Raw genomic sequence first — 22,999 nt, 5'->3', positions numbered from 1 at the left:
TAAATGATTTTAAGACTTTTCAAGGACCTGCAGGCACTTTCCTCCTGCAATGCAAAAACAGTTTTTTTGTTCATGCTTTCTTGCTTAAACAGCCTCACAGCAGGTTTTACTAGCCATCAGGTCAGTAACCAGTAGTCAGTAGCCAGTAAAGACAGGAGCAGTGTTAAACCTGTCTGAGTTGTAATGGTGCTTTGTCTTTTTCCATTACACTGGGGCTGCACTGATTTAAAAGACCAGTAAACATAAAGGAGAGGAGAGTACAGGGTCCAGGGGGCAGACAGCAGGTGCTGCCAGACACTGGTGTGTGTGTGTGTGTGTGTGTGCGTGTGTCTGTCAAACAGAGTGTGTCTGGTGTGCTGGGAATGTGTAAAAATGTCTTGAGTGTAGCTTTTTTAACTGTTATACTGGGAACTACAGTAGTGCAGGTTAATGACTGGTATATAAGCATAGATGTTCTGTGTGGAATCAAACACAGACAGACACGCACACACACACGCGCACACACACACACACACACACACACACACACACACACACACACACACACACACACACAGACACACAGACACACAGACACACAGACACACAGACACACAGACACAGAGCACTCAAATTCACATGCACACTTGCTCAATCATATGCTAATATCACACACACAGATGTTGGAACACTCTCAAACAGGCCTGTATAAGGTGGCCAGTTCTCCCAGTTTTCATGGAAGTCAGAAAACAGAGGGAGAGAGAGAGAGAGAGAGAGAGAGAGAGAGAGAGAGAGAGAGAGAGAGAGAGAGAGAGAGAGAGAGAGATATGGTTACACATTCATCTCACGCTGCTTCCTCTTTTGATTACTCTTCAAAGTGGTGTTTGAAATCGGAACACTTTCACACACTGACACGTAGGGCTTTGGCTCTTTTAAGAGCCGGCACGCAGGAAGAAAAGCCATTGACGCTGCCTGGTCTGTTGCAGATCTTAGCAGGGTTAAGCTGTAAAGCAGGCAGACACACGGAAACCTCCGGGTTGAACACTGACTCTGGACTGCACCTTGAGCTGCCTGCCTGGGGCTAATGCTCTCCTCTTGGACATCTTGGCTAGTCACACGTTTTTTCCTTTTTTTTCCTTGGGCATTCAACCTTTCCTCAAGCATTTACAGTAATACTTCATTATAGAATCGCCCTGGTGAATACTCAATAAATGGGAGTCTTTACTAAGATAGTAGAAAGGATGTGTGAGATCCAGAGTAGGGACTAACAAATAGGAAGCAATTTAATACTTACACATTTGCTGTCTCAAATGAGTCATTTCAGAGCACTGGGGTCCTACTGTATAGACCAATATTAATGATCACCTAAAGTTACCTGAAGCTATTTTAGGTTCCATTCTGTACCTGATGGTTGACTAAATCTGTCAGCATACATCAAACTTTGGGACTTCTGCACATAATCATTGGAAAATATTCAACATTGAACTCAATGCCTACTGATGAAGGTGAACACTGGTTAAATACTGGACAAAACTAGTCTGTCGATGTTCGAGAAAATACACACTGCCATTGTAAGCCATTGTAAGCCATTGTAAGCCCCGCTTTTTGCATTTGCTGCACTGCTGTGGCACCACCCACAAGAGGAACGCTTCAGAAAATCCTGCCGTACTATAGAGGGATAAATGAAAGGGGCACCTGTAATAATTACCACCATATACTTACTCTAGTGAGTATGTACAATACAATATATTACCCTAACAGTGTTGGCTTATGACTTTATAATGCTTTGCTGTTGCTACCCATAGCAAAACACAACCATGGATGACGTCAAGTTTATGCTAGCAAGAGACTTGCCACATCACACAGTCAAATACTAACAATAATCAGATAACATCTCACAGATGACAACACAGGAAAAAGTTGAACAATTGAATGGCATTCACTGGGCATAGCGACCACTGTTTCTAGATGTTTACACTATGGCAAAAAAAATGGTTCAAAATGCTTCAAAGGCCCTAAGTACGTAATGGAAAAGAAAATGGCATGTCAGTCCTAAATCTGGGTGATAGAAAACTAATCTCTGCTCTGCTTTTTCTCCAGCTTTTCCCTTTTGGCGACAACTAATAAAAGCCACAAAAAACACAGAAACAAACATGCTGTAATTCACAATGGCAACTGTGCATGAGTCCATCTGAGGGCGAGGGCAGTTGACTCGTGAATAAAGCAATATTTGCTTTTCTCTTGAGCGAGGGAGTTTAGGTCAGCAGGGTAGACAGAAACAACAGTGAACTGGGCATTCCCACACACTGCGGATCAGAGGCTGTAGCCACTGATGAATATCTCACCCCAAAACACACAGTTGCTAGAAGACAGATGGGGGCAGAAAAAGACAAAGGCAAATAAACCAACAGATATGAAACTGTGATGATGGTCAAATATCTTGCCTGGGCCTGAATCAAATCTTACCGAAGTTTGTGGGGGGTGGTAGGACAGTCTCGTGGTTACTGAGGTTGTCTTCAACCAGATGGCTCAGGTGAAATTCCCTGTGTGGACATACCTGCTAAAGTATGCTTAAGCAAAATACTTAATCCCTACTTGCTCCAAGAGCACTAGCTGGCTGACCCCAAACAGAGGGTAAAAATAGAATTTTCTTGTTGGGGGATTTAGAAATTATTTTAAAAAGATAAAAATCTAATAAGAATGGATAGAGTTATCACTTCCAGGTGTATACTGGTAATTCCCTTTGGTACACCCAAGACGGCTGCCATAGGATTTTTATCATGTTGTCATGGCAATGAAAAGTTGTTCCTATGTGGACATTGCGTGAGACTCAGAAAGCAGGAATGTTCAATATGACTGCCACTGGAATGAAATCGTGTTCATTGAAATGATGCCTTTACCATGGAAACATGCAGCTTTCTCAGTCACACCAAACCACCGGTCATTTAAAGACAGTATATCAAGCCTTCTGCGGTGCATCAAATCACCAAGCCATCTTAAGTGCACTCAAATGACCAGTCAGAAAATGCTGAAAGAAATATGCGAATGCCCATTCTAACTTTTGTGGTTGTGTTGCCCTTCTAGGAACTTGAACCCGCAACCCTCTGAGGACCGGCTGGCTATCCTCCGCCCTGTTCTGGGCCACCACTAACAGCAGGTCGGCCTGGTTAACCTCACAGACTTCTCCAAGGCTTCCCCTCTGTGGTCTCATGTTTGAGCTGTGACTCACACTCACACACACGGAGAGAGATGTGGGGCGGCTAGCTGGGGGTATCCAACCAAAGAAGAGGACAGGGGGAACAGAGGGCAAGAAAACGAAGAGGGTGAGAGATAGAAAGAGGGAGGGGTGTGTGTGTGTGTGTGCAGTGGGAGGGTAGATGGTGGAGTTGTGGCGCTGCTGAACAGTACTGACAGATCCGAAGAGAGAGAAAGCCTGAGGTCAGAATCTCCCAAATGCATCACTACTTTGACCACTGCCAAAACCACTGACAGCATCTCCTCTCCCCGACCAACTCTCTCTCCCTCCATCCCTCCATCACTCCATCCCTCCATGTCCCGCTCACTGCTGAGGCCCAGCTGTTTGTGTCCAGGTCTTGCACCATGACCATGCATTGATTCAGGATGGAAAGTCTGTGTAGTCATGTCACGGCCGGAGCAAAGGGGAGTGCAGGGGAGGAGGAGAAAGCCCAAAGGGGCAGATCAGAGGGGAAGAGAGAAGAGGAGAAGGGAGCAGAGGGGAGGAGAGAGGAGCTGGAGGGAGCAGAGGGGAATCCAGAGTTTGTGTTCAGGGTTATGCTGAGGGTTTAGGGTTGCATACACAGCACCAAAAAATTGAAATGCCCTCAGTGCTCACAGGTCACACTGGAAAGTGTGCGTATGTGTGTGTTTCGCCTCACAATTTCAGGTGTAAAAGTTCAACTGAGGTTGTACAGGGTCATGTTTGGTATTCTCCGCAATTGTGTTTAACAGCTCTGTAACAGGCCAATAAACACAGCACTGGAAGCAGTTATCCTGTGTGGACAATGTCCCCCTACTGTGAGCTGATAGGCGTGCCAGGTGTGTGTGTGTGTGTGTGTGTGTGTGTGTGTGTGTTGGAGAGTTGTGTGTTGGCCAGCAAGCATGCACAATGTCCCGCGACAGGAAACTGACAGGTATGCCAGGTGGACCTAAAACTCAGTTTGTTCCCTCACATACTTGGGAGGTAGAGGGTCATATTTGCAGTGAATGAATGTACTCACAGGCCAAAGGTTCAGCGAACTAAATGATATTTTCATCCATAATAGGATAGCGGAACTTTTTTTTTTTTTTTTCCCTGTTGGGGTAAACCTGTGGAAAGGCAGCTTTTCCAAGTACAGCAGAAGGAAAATTCTCAAATGAATTTAAAAATAGAAATGGGCACAAATAATATCTGAAAGCCAGTAGTGTAATTGCAGTGTGGAATATCTGTTACACAACTTTGCCCTCTGCGGGGTTCAGGTTAATGTGGAATAAAACCGTAGAGAAAAATGACAGATAGACGGTCCCTGGAAATGGCTCAGGTACAACAAATAATAAATACAGAACAGGGGTGTGGAGCACGTATGTGTGTGTGAGAGTGTGTGTATGTGTGACCTCTTTTCACTACCTTATGGGTTCCAGATATTGCGAGAAGAATACAGTAAAAAACCCAGAAAACTGGTCACATGTGAAGAGTGTTTGCTGAACCTCATTAGGAGAAGGGTTAGGAATTATAATTTAGGGACTAGAAGGGGGAGGGTTAAGATTAGGGTTAGAGAATTATTTAAGTCAATAATCCTCTGAAGTATACCCATATATGCCCATAAACCTCAAGGTTCAGTGGGGAAAAGAGGAGTTAAGGAGGGGTGATTCTTCTTGACTGATGACATCATGTCCTGTCAAAGTGAAACTAAATCCTTTAATATAACAGACGGGGTTAACTGTCAACACACTGAAAAAGGCCTGGACCTGCACTTCAGTTACACACTTCCTCCAATGAAAGATTCATATAGAAACAGACACTAAGGGACTGTGTGTGTGTGTGTGTGTGTGTGTGTGTGTTCAGGGGCAGGGGGTATCACTCGCAGCACACTCTATTAATACACTTCAAAAACAGCGGAAACGCTTTTCAATTTTGACCAGGAAATCTCCATAAAAAATAAAAACAGAGAGAAGCCAATCCACTCCTTATGAGGCTGCGCGTGCCGGCTTACACTACACAAATGCACTCTCAAATGACATATCTGCACACACACACACACACACACACACACACACACACACACACACACACACACACACACACAGTCCCTTAGTGTCTGTTTCTATCATATGTGTGCATGCATACACAAACTCTCACACACACACACCATAACACAGATCACATTCCCCCTTGCAATTGTACAGTCATCGGTCATCTACAGAATAAAAGCCCATTTTGCTCCAGCTTGAAAAAGGAAAAAAAAAAAAATCTGGCATGTAGCCAAGACACCTGAATTAACATTCCCCCTACTTTTTCATCAAACAAGTGCTGTGCTGTGAGAACCCCCTTCTCTTTTTAATATCCTCGCTGAGAATGGGCGCTGTGCTTAACACTTCCTCTGAAGGATGGCACCTGCAACAGCAATGAACTCCCTTACACAACACCGCTGGATGTATAAGAGAGAGAGGGAGAAAGTTATAAGGCGGCTCCCCTCCACTATTGCTGGGTGTTGATTTAGTTCAGTACCACAAGGCTGCTGGCTGAGCATCCTTCCTCCGCCTCCTCGTATGTTTGCCCTGAGGGTGAAATCACCACGGACGCCTTTTCCAAGGCTGGACTGACTGGAAGACTCCCTCCAATGTGTTTCATACAGAGAAGCAGGGCCACTGCTGTTTGGCACCGAGTCAGAGACAGAGCGAACATCCAGTAGTGAATGCTGCATGTATGTGTGTGTGTGTGTGTGTTTATGAGAGAGAGAGATAGAGAGACGGAAGAGAGAGAAAGCATCTGCGTGATAAAGAGATGTGTATTTGTGTGCACTTTTTCATGTGTCCATGCGCCGACAATGGGTGTCGCTAGAGGTTAGAGGATCGGGGATGTGACCTAAAGGTGGTTTGAATCTGTCCAGAAAAACAAAATCTGGGTGGGGAAAGCGAATGAGTAACACTTTCTCCTCCCTCAACAACTAGTGCTGAGGTACCCTTGAGCAAGGCACTCAATCCCCAAATGCTCAGTGGCAAAAAGCAACGTGTGTGTGTGTGTGTGTGTGTGCACGCTTATAAAGATCCTCAATGATTGAATGGGAGAGAGGAATAAGAGAAGTAGGGATAGTGAGAAACCAAGAAAGATCTGTTGATGTATTTTACTCTTGCTGCCGTTCATCAGTGCATCCATGTCATATAAACTGTACTGTGCTGTAGAGAGAAGTTCTGCGGTATCCGGTGGGCTTGTTCAGAGGTGAGGGGCCACAGATCTGACACTACACAGCCATCAGGGTCCTGAGAGACTGGCTGGGCCCTATGTAATGTACTGCAAAAGGAGAGTGTTGTCGCTGTGCTCTTGCTTACTGAAATCGATTAATCTTTATGAATATAAGTCTAAATATGTATACTAAATATATGACTAAATATATGACAGACAAAGGGTACAGGAAAAAGTCCCACAGCCTAAAATGAGTGAGAGGGCCGGTGGGTTTTGAGTGACAGCCTGGATATTTAGTAGGTGACCAGTGCTTATCCTGAGACTTAGTCCTTGATCCCTTCCCCTCGGGCCTCCAAATGAACAAGGATCTTCTTACACTTTGATCTCCTACAATCATTCAGGCACTAATTCAATCTGGATTCTGGATCAGTAAGCTAGCATATGCTGTTTGGAGTAAATAAATACTACCAGAAAAGACACAGAAGAGAAAAAAAAAAGCCTGAAACATATCCATTTGGAGGGTATTCTGATTAAATGGTAGGTTGCCTGAAAACAAATTTTTTCTTCCTCTATTTCTTCCTTCTCATCTCCGCCTGGCGTCACATCACAGAGATCTAAATATGGAGATTGTTTCATTTTTTTTTGCAGCAGAAGTTCTGCTCAGTTTTATTCCTGATCACCTCCCCGCTCCATCAGACAGCATTCAGAATCCAGCCACATGTGCGTGGACCCTGTTTCAAATCTTTCAGTCTTAATACCCCCAAAAATCGTCCCTTACTTCCTCCCCTTCTGAGCAGCAGCGGGAGTGTATGATCTGTCTTGTGTAGTGTTTCTCCCTTGAGTCTTAGAGAAGATGGTTTATCTGGTTCCAGCAGAGCAGGTTCTAATAGAGAGGAAGCTCAGGGCCAAACACACTCAGGGTTTAAAAGGCTGGGGCCATGTGGAAATGGCCAATATAACCACAGGAGGCTCTTAGGATCCTCCCGGCCTCGCCAGTAAATGACAGACTAGCGAGTTAGATGGAGGACAGCCTGTCTACTCCGAAGAGGAACTTAGACTGATAGTATATTATTCTCGTATAGTCATTTTTAGAGATATTGTTTCTATAGGCTAAATGATTCTGACATTAAATGACAGAAGGTAGGAAGACAGGCTGCCTAGTCTGGAAGACAGACCTGGAATCATTGCATAAAATCATTCAAAAACACAAGAGTAAAGTCTCAGTACTTAAGAAGTTGTATAAATGGGTTGGTGTGCTTGACTGATTAGTGAATAACGCATCATATCTGGAGGGGTGTGAATTCCAGCTGAACCTATTTCTCCTGTTTATAGTAGTGATCATTAAACTATGTGACCCAAAATGAGTCATTGGCTTATTTCTGGTGTATCCCCATATGACAATAATAGTCTTAGTATGTTTTGATGAACCAGGGTTGCAGGACGGGGCGAGATTTACTCAATTTGGGTCATGGGTGGAAAAACCTCTGGGTCTCTGATATTTTGACTGTATAATCTGATAAACTGATGAAGAAATGGCTGCCTTGTCTTCTTTAAAAACACTTCCTACAGCGCAGCTTTGATAACAGACAAACTTTGCAACACTAGATAATTGTGACAGCGCTAAATATAATCTCTGTCACAGTCATCTAACGTCGACGCAGGCAGTGAAATACATGTCCGACATTTGCCCTCCGGCGCTGCGGTCAGATCCGCTGTTTGGCCCATTGTTTTCACTACGCTGCAGGGAAGAGAAACTCAGAGGCCCCGGCTCTGTACAGGCCTCAGTACAGCATGAACCCCGTAGGCCAAGATCACCTCTCTGTGGAACCACACAGCACGTGAATCACACACACACACAACCACACTTTTTTTCTCTCACATTCTCTACCACACACGCTCTCTCTTCCACACAGACTCACGCGCAACACGCATACAATGAGTGAGCCACGACACACAGGAAATCGCCCAGAGATACAGAAGAGGAAATTAGAAACACCCTCCCAGCATCCCCGACGAAAACATTTGCAACTCCGGAGCAGAAAAATCTCACTGGAGGGATCGGCAGCAAACGGAAAACACATCCCTTTGTTTTTAAAAACCTGATACCTCTCCAAATGTAATCTTCCTGTGCCTGCACCGGACGGGACACCGTGTCTTTCCTGAGCGGCTGCTCGGATGAACAGAAGGTCCACAGAGCAACCCCCCCCCCCCCCAAATCTCATCCCCCTCTCCTGAAACCCCGCCCACTGTTAACCTTCTGCCCCTCGTCCCACTGCGGATCCCTCTGCGTTTTCAGCACTATCCAAAAACACATTTGGAATAGTGGGTGTAATAGCGTAAATAGTGTCTCCCTGCAAATTGGGATGATTAATGCGTTTATCTGAGCAAGACAGTGTGCAGATGCGTGTTGCGGTGCATGGATGTACACACACTGAGTGCCTGCTGCAACCTCAGAAAGCATCTTTGCTCCCTGATGTCGATGAGGCAGGCGTTTAAGCGTGATCCCTCCTGACAACAAATAGGCTAGGTCTCACCCACATGCCACCGCAAGCAATAAGCCGGTGGCCTGGCAGAGCCGCGGAGCCAGGCAGCCAGCCATCCCTGTGGCCCTGCATTCCTCTCTCCTAACACTGCTTACAGAAGCTGACAAGCGCTGGAGGTCTCCCTGGCCGAGGTGGAAATCTGCAAAAATAAACGCTTTAGGTGACATGAAGGCTTTGTTTGTTTCTGCTGGCCCGGCTGTTTGTGTTAGCGCGGTGGGTTAATTGCGGCTTTGATCGCTGCGTTTATTGATCCAACAGTGGCCTTAGGAGTGTGGCTGGCCTGGCCTGCCTCGCTCGCCCCCACCAAGAGCGCTCTCCCACCATCACCCCTCCACCACCCAAGTTTGGTGAGCCACTACAGATGGGGTCCCAGGGGCAGACAGGCCAAGCTAAGGCTGGGGATGCACTGGGAGTGAGCGGTTGTGACTGGGACTGGGCTGGTGTGATAGTTGGGGAAGGAGTGAGCTGGAGCGAGGGGAGGTTAGGGTGGGCTGGGTTAGACTGGGTGAGAAGGACTGGACTGGGCTGAGTCCAAGGCTAGGGTCAGTCTATACTAGACTCATGGTGCTGCAAGGCGCTTAGATAAAAAGCCTCCACAAGCACTAGACTGTGGCTTGGGTGGGCTGGGCTGAAGTTGGGTCGGTGTATGATCTGGGCTTGGCTTGGTTAATCTACAGTAGGGCTGTGGCTAGAGTCTGCACTGGGCTAGTTGGTGTGAGTGGAGGTGGCTGTGATTATGCTATGCAGGATGTGATTCTAGGCCAAGCTGGAGTAGGTCAGATGGTGATGGACTACAGATGGAACGAGGTTTTATTGGCTAACTCTGGCACATTTGCAGTACTATTGATTTATGTGGTGTGTCCTGGTGAAATAAACTGATAAAGTAGGCCAAACTGGGCTGTTCTGAACCTCAGTTGATCTGATATGACCTGTGCTTGGCATGGCTTCCTTCTCTGTCCCCAGACCAAGGGTGGATGCATACTCCAAAATTTTAACCAGATTCAGCTCCAAACAAGCTTTCCAAAACACATTCAAAGATCAGGGTGAAAACATTTGAAAAACATCTTTTTTTTTTCAGACACTTGCTTAGAACATTCCAATCCTGAAAATGTGGCTGCTGTGACAATTTTGTACTTAAGTCAAGAAATTTTGTAGTGTGTCAGTGTTTCTAGCCTAAAGAAAATCAGTTCCAGGCCTCTAGGCCTCTGGGGTTCAAGAGGTTACAGACACAAGAGAATCCTGGTAAGCACTTTTCCAGGCCAGCACAGTGAGAGGGTCAGTGTGTGTGTGTGTGTGTGTGTGTGTGTGTGTGTGTTTGAGATGGCCATGAGGTCATCAGCGTGTTGCCACAGCAGCAGATGATGAACAGGATTTTGGCCACACACACACACACACACACACGCACGCACGCGCGCGCGCGCACGCACGCACGCACGCACGCACGCACGCACGCACGCACGCACACACACACACACACAGTGTTCTCACCCAGTAAACAGCTAATGACACGTCTACTGTTACATCTTGGGGTCTTGATTTAGATCAGGCGATACCAGAGAGGACCTCTATGTAATCAGGAGAGAATGCACACCCTGCCTCTTGCTCTCTCTCTCTATCTCTCCATCATATTCTCTCAATACCTCCCTCTTCCTCTCTGTTCTTCCTTCTCTCTCTCCTTCCTTCAATTTCTCCCCCCCTCTCTCTGTGTGGAGATATTTGACATAGACTCGGTGACAGACAGGAGGGACAGAGCGAGCTCTGCCCTCTGCGTTAACCTCTCTCTCTCTATGTTTGCACCACAGCCATTCTGCACTTAGCTTTCCATTAGACAACCAGGAACCGCAAACTATAATAAAAGCCTATTCCTCTTCCTGTGCTCTTTAACATAAACACCACAGCATGTCATTTCCCATTTGTGCCACAGAGGCTCTGTTGGACCACATACACTTCAGTTCAACCACAGTTGGCTGCGGCCTGACCCAAAACATTGTCTGGTCGGCACCAGACCAGCGTCCAACTAGGTGTGCCGTCATACCGATCTGCAATAGCTCAATGTTTCAAAGGGTGGGATATTTTCAGTTTTTCATTTTGCTAGATAAAATATAGGATGTGGGTCAGTGTGTTTGAGTGCGAGTGTGTGTGTGTATGTGTCATAGGGTTTCTGAGGGCGTGCGTCGGCGAGTGTGTGGGTGACTTTTGTATGCAAGGGTCAGAGCAGATTATTTTATTATATAATCTGTTTTATTCAATTGAATTATCTATGTCCTGTTTTTAGTACATTTGACCAAACCGTCAACCGTCAACCGTGAAGTCAACCTTGAACCTTGAATGCTTGAACCAAATTAAAAAAACTCATTTCATTTTCACTGAGGTCAGTTGTACTAAATGAATGTTAATTAGATGAGATGCCAACCCTCAGAGGTTTATAAAACTTTGCATCTCTAAAGGGGAACTGTGGTTTGAAACTGTAAAATCCATTTCAACTCTATTCTCTGACTATGGCATTTAGGGGACATGAAGGTCAGGTGTACACAATTTGAACTGTTGATAATTTATTACCACGGTTCTCAAGGCAGCATGGTGATTTAAGTGGCGCAAAATGAAAGTTGTAATTGCAAATCATTGGACAATTGTGAGATCTGACAAAGATAGGGAGGATGGGGGGTTGGATGGAGGGAGGGGGCAGAGGATGAAGTAATGTGCCTGTACGAGGCAGGCGCTCCAGCCGGGGGTCAGATCCTGTTCATGGAAACCATCTGGCCAGCTCGCTCCGAGCCACACCAAACATACACATGATCCTTCTCTCTATCTCTCGCTCTCTTTCCTCCCCCCCTCACCCTCTGCCTCTCCCCATTTCTTTTCTGCTTCTTCCTCGCTTCCTCAACCTCCCCCTCTCTCCTTTCCATCTCTTTACCTTTTCTACCCCGCTTCTCTTTCTCCTCTTTCTCCCTCAAAAAATATCCTATTCATTAATGCATGGCAGCTGCGGGAAGCAGCGTTACTTCATTTTTCCATGGCAACGGTCTCTCTGTTTCAGCGGATCCCATTTCAGTTTTGGTAGCAACGTGCTCCTCTGCCAGCGCTGAACACATTCATGTGTTAAATAGAAGGAATTATTGCAAAATTCCTGAAATAGAATCACCGTCCTGCTCACTTGCAATTATTATCAGGGCCCAGAGAGAACATGGGTGTCCTCGGGGAGAACGGGGAGGAGGAGAAGAGGAGATGATAGGATGAAGAGGGGTAAGGGTGAGCGGGGAGGGGGGGGGGGGGGGGGGGGGTAGGGGTGGAAGTAAAAGGGAGGAAAAAGGAGGACGAGGGAGGAAAAGGGGAACGACAGAGGATAAAGAAGGACATGAGGGGTAAGGAGATTGAAAGGAGCAACAAAGCGCAATGAGTTTGAGCAAGAGGGAGAGAGCAAGGCTGAGGGTCAGAACTCCAACGCTGAGGGCAAGTGGCCATTTCAAGACGTGCCAGGCCACTCTGGCCAGGGTGACAATTACACCACTGCCCTTCAGCCCTAACCTGAAGTGACTACTAAAATAACACCACCTACACATATTACAGCCCTGCATGACCATGGAACCAGCTGCCTCTTTAGGGAAAAAAACACTCTCTCTCTCTCCCTCTTTGTGTCCGCAGTACTGATCATCTGTGCTGTCTGTAATGGTCCAGGAGACTGCATCACCTTGGGCCTGAGAGCCTCAGTTTGGATGGTATGTCGCTATTACCTCACCAGGCCTGTTGCAATGGTGTGGGAAAGACATAGGCTCTTTAACTCTTTGTGCATTTCTTTCTCCTCGCTCTCGCAAGATTTTCTCTCTCTCAGCCTGTCTTTCATGAGAAGCCTCTGAACTGATGAACTACTGTTTAAGCAGAGTGTGGGACCCCCTATCCTCCCAAGCAGCGATTCTCATAGCCCTGAGCGTAAACCGATCCATTTCTCTGTGAGCCGGCCTACTTGTCTGGTTTCGACATTAGCCGTCCATCTGCCATTATCATTGTCAGATTCTTGAAGAAAATAAAGAAAGCTCCCTGATGGCTTTGGACGGATTGCAATTAATGTTCACTCATCCATATTCATTTACAGGGTGAAAATCGCCTATCTTTCTTACAGAGGTAATGGGAGAAAAGGGTCTTAAGGGAACAGAGAGAGATAGGAATGTAGTGAGTCTGAAGTCATGGAGGAGCTATGGCGCAGAATCATTTCTGGGGTTTGGTTGAGACACTCAGCCACAGATAGAGTGTGACACTCATGGATTCAGATAATAATCTGTGCCCTAACCATGCATGACGGGCCATCACTGGGAATCAATGCTAACTATGCCTGTCATCGAAAAAGACAACTATGGTGTAAAGGATCATTTTAGAGCACAAAGCTACAAATAGAAACAGTTCATGTTCTGCTTTTTCCAGCTGCTATTCTGGTTTTAGACTCTCAGTGGGAGATGTGTGTAAGGCATTACGTGAAATAAATTGAAGTATACAGTCACACCATAATAAAATGCACAGTGCAGCGGGATTGTGGGCTGTTAGAACTGCTTACGCAGATTTCTTGAGGTTACGCTGTTTCTTGAGGTAAGTTAAGGGATGATACAGCAAAGTGCATTAGACCTTGAATGATTTAAATGGCTGCAAATGTATGATCCTAAAATGAAAATATAGAAAATTAGAGGAGAAATTCCTGCTCCCAATGGTGTCTACTTTTCAAGAACTGCTGACACTGGTGGAATATATGACAACAGAAACTATCCCCCAATGTAGAAGTCCTGTCCTGTATCTGTCCTGAATTAGCATCATTTTAATAACTATTTCCGTTAGGGTGAGGAAAAAGTGTATCATCTGTGTAGGACTTCGACAATGATCCTCCCTGCCCTGTGAATCAATAATAAGACATGCATGTCACCCTCCAGTGACAGAGTATCAGGTGTGCATTGGGGACTCTACAGGTTTAAAACAATTTACACAATCACCAGCGATCACGTGTCCCCATTCCTTAAACAGCCATCTCAGCCTTAAGTGGCCTCAGCAGCCGTAGAATAATAAATACTTTTGTAACTTTCTCCCCGTCTCTCTCTCTCTCGCACTCTCTTGCTTTCTCTTTCTCTCTCTCTCTCTCCCCGCAAACGACGGAAAGAAAGCCCCGCATGCCAAATTGGGCACATGTGCAGCAGAAGTGTGAGCCATTAGGTATTCTGTTTACACCACACTAAAATAAATGGAGTGGTTTAAGTTTGGGGATCTCCAGGGCCCGGGGTACCAGCTGTCGGGTCGGTCGGTTTGGTCCGCTTCCACTCCCATGTCAACAGGACAGCCCGTTTCCTAATTGCTGCTGCAGTACGTGGTGTGGTCCCAGTCGCACAGCCGAAGGGGACAGAGGAAAGTGGAGGCAATGACGGGCTCAGCAAACTATTAGAGGGTTGAGTTAACTTTTGTGGAAGTACTGTAAACAACTCTATGGGCTGACATGGGACCAGACCTCTGGAGCATTATTTCAATTCACGTGCGTCATGCTTTCTTTGAAGTTTGAGTGACAACAGTTTGTGTGGTCCTAGCAATAAGAATTAAGATGAATTAAGAATGGTTGCTGGACTTCTGCATCATTGGTTACGTTTACATGCATGGAGAAACCCGGCTATTGGCCATACTCCATTTAAAGTCTTATTTGGGTTAAGCTGTTTACATGCACCTTTAATACCATGGGATTGAGTATCCCTGTTTCCATGAATAAACCAGTTAATACAATGTTCCTGTCCACCTGTGATGTCCCGCCCACATACAAAACAGTACCACTACCAAAAAGGTATGAAAATGGGCATCCAGCTACCCATTCCCTCTGTGAGTGAGCAATAGTAGGTGACTTCTAATACATGTAAAAGAAATGATGATCCCAATAGTAATCTGTGCTATGTTTTTAGTTGACATCAAAATGTACCTTATGTAAGTCTGAGTTCAGGCCAATGATGAGAACCAAAAGTGGAAGAAGTAAGAAGTTTCCGTGCCACAGTAACCTGTTTAATATTAGTAAGCCAGGCATCTTAACAAGGATTGTCATGAAAAGGGTATAAGCATTTACAATCGTCGACTAAAAAATAGGTTATTTGAGTAACCAGGTTAAGAAAGGAATCTGTGCATGTAAATGTACCACACTATAGACCAACATACATACATTACTGTAACACATTAATCAACACAAACATGTCTGCCCACATACCGTACCAAGACACCCAGACACACACAAATATATGCAAATGTACATTGACATACACACACACACACACACACACACACACACACACACACACACACACACACACACACACACACACACACACGCCTGTGCATGTACATCCTCTGAGGCCCTGCATCAAGAGGAACCCTGTCAGAGACTTGTCAGCGCTTCCTGATGCACTTCAGATGGGGCTGGTTGTGATGTGGGCTCTGCTGACTGGTCCAGTCAAGACGCAGAGAGCAGCCACACAATGGGAGCAGTTAACTACCCAGTTAGACAGTTAAACAGACAGACAGGAACAGCCAGTCAGCCAGCCAGTCAACCAGAAAGTCAGGCAGCCTCAAAGGGACATGAGACGCTACGTATGCATCTGTATGTAAAACAGGCTAATGGGCTAACAGCTAACAGAGGTCCCTGGAAGCCACATGGCTGCTGCCACAGAGAGCGCTAAGCTGGGCTGGGCCAAACTTCAGACCTTAACTGATGTAACAGAGGAGAGGAGAGGAGAGGAGAGGAGAGGAGAGGAGAGAAGAGGAGAGGAGAGGAGAGGAGAGGAGAGGAGAGGAGAGGAGAGGAGAGGAGAGGAGAGGAGAGGAGAGGAGAGGAGAGGAAATTAAGTCTGATGGTCTGTACAATATATAAGGGACAAATACTGACGCTGGTCTGTGGTGACGTAGTGTTACCCCCAGCCTTCATGAGTGTGTGTGACAGCCCTCAACTATCAAGTTATGTGAAAGAGGAAGAAGGGGATGATGGGAGGGATGACGGCGCTTGGACCCCAAGGATAAATGTGGTGAAGACTGGTGTATGCTGGGAGACCAAGACATTTGGAGTCAATATTGAGATAGATATGTGGGCGAGTAGAGAGAGGGATTTTGAAGAAGTATATAACAATAATGTGGCACTTCACTGATCCCTGTGGCACTTCTCAAGCTAGTGGTAATTTCAGTAATTTGCTCAAGGATAGTTCAGCAGGGTGGATGCTTGCCAACGTGGGGCTTGAGCCTCGGTCTCTAACTACTAGGCCATTCTGCTGCCCAGCTAAGAGTAGAACGAGTGAATGCTTGCAGATCACTGGATGATGAGCAAAACCAAAGGACCAGAAGGTGGATATTTTATGATCCCGCCATCCAATATAAGCCCATTAAAAGAGATGGGTACCCTGTATACTTGCGTATACCCACAAGTAAACTATAATGGTAGAGAGCAAGGTGCAGTACCTGTACAGTAAGGCGTTTGACAGCATCCCAGGCGTGGGCGATTAGCTCCTTCATTCTCTCCTCTGAAGTGGTCCATGACTCCAATGCGGTGGTGCTAGGCATCACCTTCATTGGGATGGATAGGGGACGTGATTCTAAGACAGAGAGGAAGTAAAAAAGAGAAAGGACATTAGAGTAGATTCATAGATTGTATTAAAACAGCTTTTCTTAAACTATGAGTCGGAACCCAAAAATTTGGCTCTGGATCGTTTTCTGGTGGGTGTGGCAAGTATCGCCATGTTTTAATGAGTCTATGTCCCAGGGTAAAGAAGAATTTATTCAATTTGAGTCGCAGGCTGAAAAAGTGTAAGAACCCCTTGAACTTTGGGTCCTGGTCTGAAATAGCCCCTTAACTTTATGACAAAATCAGCAAAAGCTTACAGCACAATGTAAAAAAAAAATACATCATAAAATCAATATCCTGTACGTGAGAAAACGTACTGTCCTCTATGTGTCCCTTATTTAACTTTCTCTTCGTAATTCACTGTTATTTTCATCTGTTGTAGAGTATCATGTTATATGATGTTTAATTGACACTTCATTGAGGTGATGTCATGCTTGCACTCAGGTTTCTTGTCTCCTAGAGAAGAGAGGAGACGGGGAGCTACTATGGGATTAGAGAGAATGTACACACACACACACACACACACACACCCACACTCTCCTAGACATGACATGTCCTGGTGTGCCTGCTGTGGTCCAGACGATGGCTGTTTGTCTGTGCTGACACTCATGGCAACAGCCAAGCACACAAATCACACAGCAACAGCCCCCCTATTAACCATTATACTGACCATATGAACCCTGAAGGTTAACAAACACCTTCAGTCAATGGACGACTGGGAGGAGAGGATGGAGAGAGGTAGGAGGGCAAGAAAGAGGGAGTCAGAATATGAGAGACAGAAAGACAGAGAGAGAAAATGAGAGAGAGAGAGCGAGAGAGTGAAAGAGCGAGAGAGAGAGAGAGAGAGAGAGAGAGAGAGAGAGAGAGAGAGAGAGAGAGAGAGAGAGAGAGAGAGACAGAAACACCCTCTACCAGGTTAGCCTGAGGTTTGTGGATGTTAAAGCCATCAGGGCGTCAGAGGTGAGGGGGGTGTCTCTCTGAAGACGCATTAAGACATATTCCATGATTTAAAGGTCTGCGTTGCTCAGCAGCTCTATCCCACAGTTGTCATGAAATAGCGCTGATGTCACAGCCCCACCGTGTCTGAGACGCCACGCTCCCAAATATCACTAAAACAGCAAAAGGGGTTGGCATGGCAACGGGAGTGCGTTGTCGGGGCAATGGACGTACAGGATGGTTAGTAACCCTGGTTTGTGGTCGCTGTGGCAACCTGCCCAAAACCTATGGGTGGGAGGGTGTGTGTGTGTGTATGTGTGTGTGTGTGTGTGGACTGAGGTCACAGGTGTATGTCTGTACAGTTTGTGTATGTAGAAGGAAGCTGACTGAAGGTCGAGATCATCGTGTCTGGACTCTCTTACAGTATTTTCTCACACTCAGACTATGAAATGGATTGTATTTGTCATGATGCCTACAATCAGCGTTGCATCATTACGTATTATGCATAGTACTTTCACCACACATTTTGTACATTTCTACACACCCACAACCCACACTTTCCTATACCTTATGATGGTCTTCTCTCTCATTCTCGCTCTTAAGCTGCATTGTTTCTGCGAACCTTGTACACAAGCAATTCCAATGTTCTTATACTTGTTCCTTTACTAATATCCTCATACTTACAGATGGCAAAATTGACTTTGACAGGAGAGATTGTGTTTCATGGACTGTCTTCCATTGAGTAATGTGCAGAGAGTGCTGCACAAACCGCTGTGATATCATTGGGTTGTCAATAGCATTTTGTTGTAGAGGGTTGTGTGTGTGTTAGAGTATTCCTGTCACACTGCATTAGAGAGCTGTTTCCTGTTCTGCTCTGCAGGGGTTCCATATAGACATGACAAAGCTCTGTGGCTGCTGCTCTCTGTCATGTGGGCCGGCTGTCTAGACCAGCGAGACTTCACCCCAGGGACTGGGCATGTAGAGTGTGTGTGTGAGTGCGCGTGAGCATCATTGTCTGTGTGTAGTTAAGTGAAGCTGGGTGCCACAACGTAGTCTGTGTGTGTGTGTGTGTGTGTGAGTGTACTCACATATGTCAGGCATCAATGTATGTATGTGCAAAGAAGAAGGGTGCGGCAAAGTAGTGTGTGTGTATGTGTGTGTGTGAGAGAGAGTTGAATGTGTACGCTCAGGCAGACCTCAGTGTCTATAGGTGTGGAGGCGGATTCACAATGTTGTGCATGTGCATGTGTGGATATTTTTGCGATTGTGTGTGTGTGTGTGTGTGTGTGTGTTAGTGTGGGTGTGTATGATTTTAACTCCAGTGGTGGTAATCACTGGCAATACCACAGCCTCAGTGCTGACGTCAGTCCCCTGAATAACCCCCCATACCCCCTAAAAACATCCTAACCCCAACCAAACAGCGCCGTCACACTTCCTGCTGCGCCTTACCACATCGGAAAAAACAACGCACACATACACAAACGCACACAAACACACATCCACGTGCACACAATTCCCCGACAACACACACTCCGGTAAAGCAGACCCCAAAAACACATCATGGTGCGCTCACACCCTCACCAATCATCATTGATGAAATCCTAAAGTAAACAGAGACCGCCCTGCTGAGCTTTGGAAACATCAGTCCTGGTCACACACACTCACACCGCGTCGCTCCGATTTACCACAACAATCTATTACGCACCACGAGAGTGTTAGCGTGAGGGTGGAGTGGACCCTGGATCATGAGAGGAGAGAGAGTGTGGCTGTATGTGTGTGTGTGTGTGTGTGTGCGTGTGCACAGAAAACTAACTCTGATTCCTCTGTGAGTTTAAACGCATGAGTATGAATATGTGTGCTCATGCGAGTGCTGTTGTGTATGAGTGTGTATCTGTAACTGAGTAAATGATTTCATGATTTCACGGAGCTTTCGAGGAGCTTAGTGTGTGTGTTACTGTATGCTGACACACACACACACACACACACACACACACACACGCACACACACACACGCAGAAGGCTTAGCACAGATCCTGAATAAGGCCCAGTGGGGAGAGACATGGGCAGGTAGAACTATTACCATTAACTTCAGCTTATTCCACCCTGAGCCTCCACTACCTACCCCACCTCAAATCTACACTACTACCATAAAAAAAGTTTTAAAAAAAAATAGATATATATTTGAAAAAGAAAAAAAAAAAATTGAATACCATCAAAAAATGTAATCTGAGTCATTGTTCTAGAATGAGGGCCATCATTTTTCTAGGATTATTACATTTTGGCCAGGCCTCAAAGCCAGTATTCGCTGCAGTTTTCATCTAAAAAACTGATTATGAACCTAATCCTTAAGACCTTATGGCTAACCTTGACCTGAAATAAAGACCAAAGAGAGAAGTTTGTGATCCTCTATTTTTCAGTCTTTTTTGACTTTGGGTCTTGGCCAGGACGTGAAAGCCCGTCCCCAGAGAGAGTCTGTTAGGCCGATCAGAAGGTGTGCTGAACTACAGTATAAGCAGTACCAATGCAAGGCCAGTCCGCATGTAGCTCTCCACTTGGTTTTTAATACCATCCCAGGACTCTGTTTGTTAATCCTGGGGTCATTATTTGGAATGAAACTGCCATATCGTGTTATAGTGACTTGGCGCCTGCCATTTCTGCAGGGAGGAAGGTAGGCATGTTCTTCGGAGTCAAACTAAGGACGAAGGCAGTTACAGCAGAGAACAGAGAAAGAGACAAAAAGACACAGAGAGAGAATGAGCAAGTGAGAGAGAGAGAGAGAGAGAGAGAGGCAGGGACAGAGAATGAGAAAGACAGGGAGAACATGAGAGCTCTAAATTCAAATGAAGGAAATATGACGGGAGCGCCCAAGGCTCTTAAACCTGCCCGGGCCTAACAAGTCCTGAGAGTCCTCTTAGAGTCGGGTTATTCCCCCTGCCGTGTGCCATCTCAGCCATGTCCTCCTCCTCACCCTCTGTTCGGCCATTAGGCTAATATGAGGCCAAACCTCTGTCCATACACCCTTCCCCTCTCGTTTCCTCCTCTGTTTCGCTCTCACTCTCTCCGACCCCTCCCTCTCTTTCTCTCAGCGTTCAGCTGGTGTGTAGCGCTGCCAGTCCGGTCTGCAATAAACATGCTGGTGTTCTGATGGTGATTATTCATCCTCTTTAACAGCTCCAACCGTCACATCTCCCAGCTAGTGAAAGCCCCGGGTCTTTGAAGCCCACAGACCGAGTATGTGTCAAGTGATCAGAGAAAAGGCAGAGAACAGAGCCCCATTACACACACAATGGCTTTGGGGCGAGAAGCAAATCAGTGTTGCCTCATTTCATGATGTGCGACACAACACCGCTGTAGCAGAGCAATGTGGTTGTAAAATGTGTGAGGGCGGTGCGGTGTGGTGAGTGTCAATCGCACATCATACAAACGTGCGATTCGCACTCACGATCAAACACGCGCATGGATACACACACACACAAACAACTCACTCGCATGCGCCCGCAGTCACACAACGCTAACATCACAACACTCCACTCCACACAACAGATTTAACAGCCTTCACTCCACAACAGCACAAAGTGTCCCTCTGTCCTTGCCGAGAGGTTGAGCAACTCAACCATAAAAACAGCCTCATTGAGGGATCTCGACATTTCCCATGCAGCCCCCTATCTCTCTGGTATGTTCCTTATTACGAGTGGTTTACAGTGAGTTGAAGTGTTGTATATTCTGTTACAGCTGCGTGCAGAGGCAGCGATGGGGCTCTTTAATAAACCCGCACGCCTATTTGTTTTGGATGCAGGTCGGTGTTTATTTAAATATTTACGTGACTCCATTTGTTACGGCGCTCCTGAAGCCGCCACACAAAAGTGGTGGTATGGCTGGTCTGGCTCGGGGGAGGGGGGCGGGGGTGTCTGGGTAGTTTTCAGACTTTTGTTTTGCTCTGTCTTTAACCATTACTTTACACACACCCCTCGATCCATACACACTCCACACAATCGCTCTCTCTCTTTCTTCTTTTCTACTCCTGCTTTGCTCTGAGGCCTGTGGATTTGAGGCTGCCACCGCAGGAAGCCCCCTTACCAGTCAAGGTGGTGGGGAGGCATGGGGGGACAGACTCCATCAAGACTAGCAAGGGGAGAGAGGAAGAGAGGATCATAAAACCTTCATCACTTCAGAAACATTTCTCATCACGATCATCATCACTTTCATCATCATGGTTTGTCATCACTATCTAATCCACACTATATTCGCTATCTCTCGTCACTACAGCCATCAGACCACATAAACGTCACTTGTAACCCTCTTGGCCATGGAACAATGGAAACAGATACTCATCTAAATGTGATTACCCTGGTTGAGGTTAAATTAAGGAAAATAGATTTCACTGTGAGGTACATCCCCATTTTCCCCTTGATCAGTTTTGGAGGGGAGGGGAGTGGAGGGGATGGGAGAGGAGAGGAGGGGAGAGAAGAGGAGAGGAGAGGAGAGGAGAGGAGAGGAGAGGAGAGGAGAGGAGAGAAAAGGGAGAAAAGAAGACAGATGAGAAGAAAGAGGTTTCTACCAGCCAGACCATGACACAACGCATGAAAAACGAAAACAAAAAGACATGTCTTCTCGCCGTGACACCAAGGCCCTCTGAAACGTCCCCAATGAAATCATCCCAATCCGTTTCCAATCCACTCCTGTTCCTCTGTCATCTGAACCCCCCCCCCCCCTCCAGCCCGCTCACTAATCCACTCTGTGTGTGATGAACCGCATCTCAACCCCAACTTCCCTCTCTGCTCCTCTTACCTTAACCTCAAACACCGCAGCCAACATCTACAAGGCCTAATCCCCTTATCATTCATGAGAGCAGAAAAGGGAAATCTATTCCCTGCAGATTGTTCTGTCTGTGCTGGAAGTCAGCGAGAGGTTTGTCTGGGCTCATCAGTGTTCGGACAGGCCAAACGTACTCTAATCTAGCGAGTATAGCCTCCCTACAGACTATAGCCATTCTCATGAGGGGGGCCTCCTATCTCATTATTCCTCCTGTTTCTTGTTTTCTTTCCCCGCTCCAACCATCATTACCTTGATAAATTATTGACTTTACCAGAAAAATTAAACTATATAAATAACTCTACAATGAAAATATTATCCCCTTCTGAAAAGCACACAGCAGCCAATAAAAACCTGCCTGACTTCCATCAGGCTACTTGGGCTGGGATTATGGTAACGTATGACTGTGTGGTTCTGCCTCAAGTCCCCTCATCAGCTCTCTTTCTTTTATACATGTGTGTATATACATGTATATATTACTTTCTCTCTCTTCCGTTTCTTTCTCCAAAATATATTTCTCCATGTCTTTCCAGAATATATATCTCTCAACCATAAAATCCACTCTTTCTTTCTCGTTCCCAAACTTGCTGACGCACTGTGGTTGAGATCATAGAAAAGCCAACAGTCCGGGAAAGCTCGTCTGAGCCCCTGAACCCTGACCACCACCAGAAATTGTCTCCTACCTTGCAGATTAACAGTATGAACAATGACACT

The 22,999-nt window shown here is 46.1% G+C and overlaps 1 protein-coding gene across 1 annotated transcript in view; it reads right to left on the bottom strand.

Annotated features, from left to right (window-relative positions):
• The window catches only part of LOC139641993 (intermembrane lipid transfer protein VPS13B), a 333,765-nt gene that overhangs the window by 176,610 nt on the left and 134,156 nt on the right, over positions 1-22,999 (bottom strand). Inside the window, exon 21 of the mRNA XM_071516677.1 lies at positions 16,375-16,508. Within this exon, the coding sequence (XP_071372778.1) occupies positions 16,375-16,508 (134 nt within the window). The remainder of the gene's footprint in view (positions 1-16,374; positions 16,509-22,999) is intronic.

This window comes from Centroberyx affinis, unplaced genomic scaffold, assembly GCF_046629955.1.
Source record: "Centroberyx affinis isolate AG114_WGS23_722 - 3 ecotype Tasmania unplaced genomic scaffold, CSIRO-AGI_Caff_v1 ptg000423l_1, whole genome shotgun sequence".
Taxonomy (NCBI): domain Eukaryota; kingdom Metazoa; phylum Chordata; class Actinopteri; order Beryciformes; family Berycidae; genus Centroberyx; species Centroberyx affinis.
The sequence above is the reverse complement of the archived record's forward strand: the minus strand, read 5'-3'. Positions and strand labels throughout refer to the sequence as shown.